At 28.7% G+C, this 1449-nt stretch overlaps 1 protein-coding gene across 1 annotated transcript; it reads left to right on the top strand.

The window, feature by feature from the left end:
- Positions 1-750: 750 nt before the first annotated feature.
- Positions 751-948, top strand: Smp_200490 (uncharacterized protein; the record flags this gene model as incomplete). Its single annotated transcript, XM_018793600.1, has 1 exon — positions 751-948. One exon carries the CDS (start codon positions 751-753, stop codon positions 946-948), a length of 198 nt encoding a protein of 65 aa, XP_018648095.1.
- Positions 949-1449: the final 501 nt, after the last annotated feature.

The raw sequence follows: 1449 nt of genomic DNA, 5'->3' as shown, positions 1-1449 counted from the left end.
TTGAAACCAATCTATTCAATGGCCAAAGCAAGTAATTAAAAGGATTAAATGATAATCCAGAGTAATTTTATATTCCAATTACAAAATTGTTATTTATTCAAATTCCATTTCTTATAATAAACATAATGAAGCTGTCAATAGGTATTATGTCATAATATACTGTTAAAAACATGACATGCTTATAAAAATCATTCTTGTCTATGTTTAGTTGATTATTTTTGTTTCATTTTATTTTATTTATTTTTTTGTTTTTTCAGATTTCAATATTCATAACATAAGACAAACTGGGTTTTTTTTTTGTTTTGTAATAAAGAAAACAGGATTGAATGTCAAAATGAAAGATTTATCTGATTGGTTACTTTCCGTTCATTTTTTACATGAATGTAATTGGCTAATAATTTAACATGAAATTTCTTCTTGTAATATATAATGACTTTGAAAATATCTTCTTTATAAATGTAATATTTAAAATGTTGTACAATATATAGTACCCTTTGAAAAAAATAACATTATTTCATAACACTTATTGATAAGACAATGAAGTTATCTTGATTTTGTTACCTTTTTTTTTGAATGTCTATTTAGAAGCCCTAATGAATCGTTGATCAGGTTAACTTTTTATAAAACGATACAATCTGTAAATTAGTTATTAACTAATTTATGCTTGTAGTGATTACATAACACTTAGCATAATTTCAATTTGATAACTTGAATCATTACTAGATAATATTAGATTAAATTTTTTGACAAATGAATGCAGATTACGTTTGGAAATTATCCAAATTTGGTCGTCTTACATCAACACGATTAAGATCTGATGATGATTTTGCTGATCGATTAAATTATCAATTCACTGGACTATTATTATTTGTATTTATTGGAATTATAGGTATACGACAGTACGTTGGTAAGATGATATGTTTTTCTCTTCTCTATACAGATTTATAAGTTGATTGTGTTGTTTTGTTTTTAACTAGTTTTGTCAGATGAGTTAAAACAGAGGTTTTAAGTGAAATAGATTTCAATACGAAATATATTGATATGAAATTCTGAAATAAGTTATAAATATTCAACAATATACCTATCCAAATCTTTGTACAGGGTGAAACAGAATGAGTGTGACTTCAGGCAATATCGAGGCGATCCCTACAGGATGCACATATACCAACAAGACGCTGATCGTTTGCAGTCCTAAACATCAATGGGAATATACAAGCAACACTAAGTGAATTTAAACTTCATCCCATTGCACATTCAGGCTGCTATCAAGACTCAGTAGCTAGGTGGATAACGCGCGTTTAAAGTGAACGGTACTGGGTTGTAGTCTCGGAGTGAACGTCAACTCTCAGATGCAGGTAAATCCAGCTGACCAGTCCTAAATAGGATGGAATGCGTATCCTGGATTCTACTGCTAACCACTATCCATCTTTGCTTATAAAGAACGAATGG

This window comes from Schistosoma mansoni, chromosome 1, assembly GCF_000237925.1.
Source record: "Schistosoma mansoni strain Puerto Rico chromosome 1, complete genome".
Taxonomy (NCBI): domain Eukaryota; kingdom Metazoa; phylum Platyhelminthes; class Trematoda; order Strigeidida; family Schistosomatidae; genus Schistosoma; species Schistosoma mansoni.
Note: the sequence above shows the minus strand (reverse complement) of the source record. Positions and strands in the feature narration are given on the sequence as shown.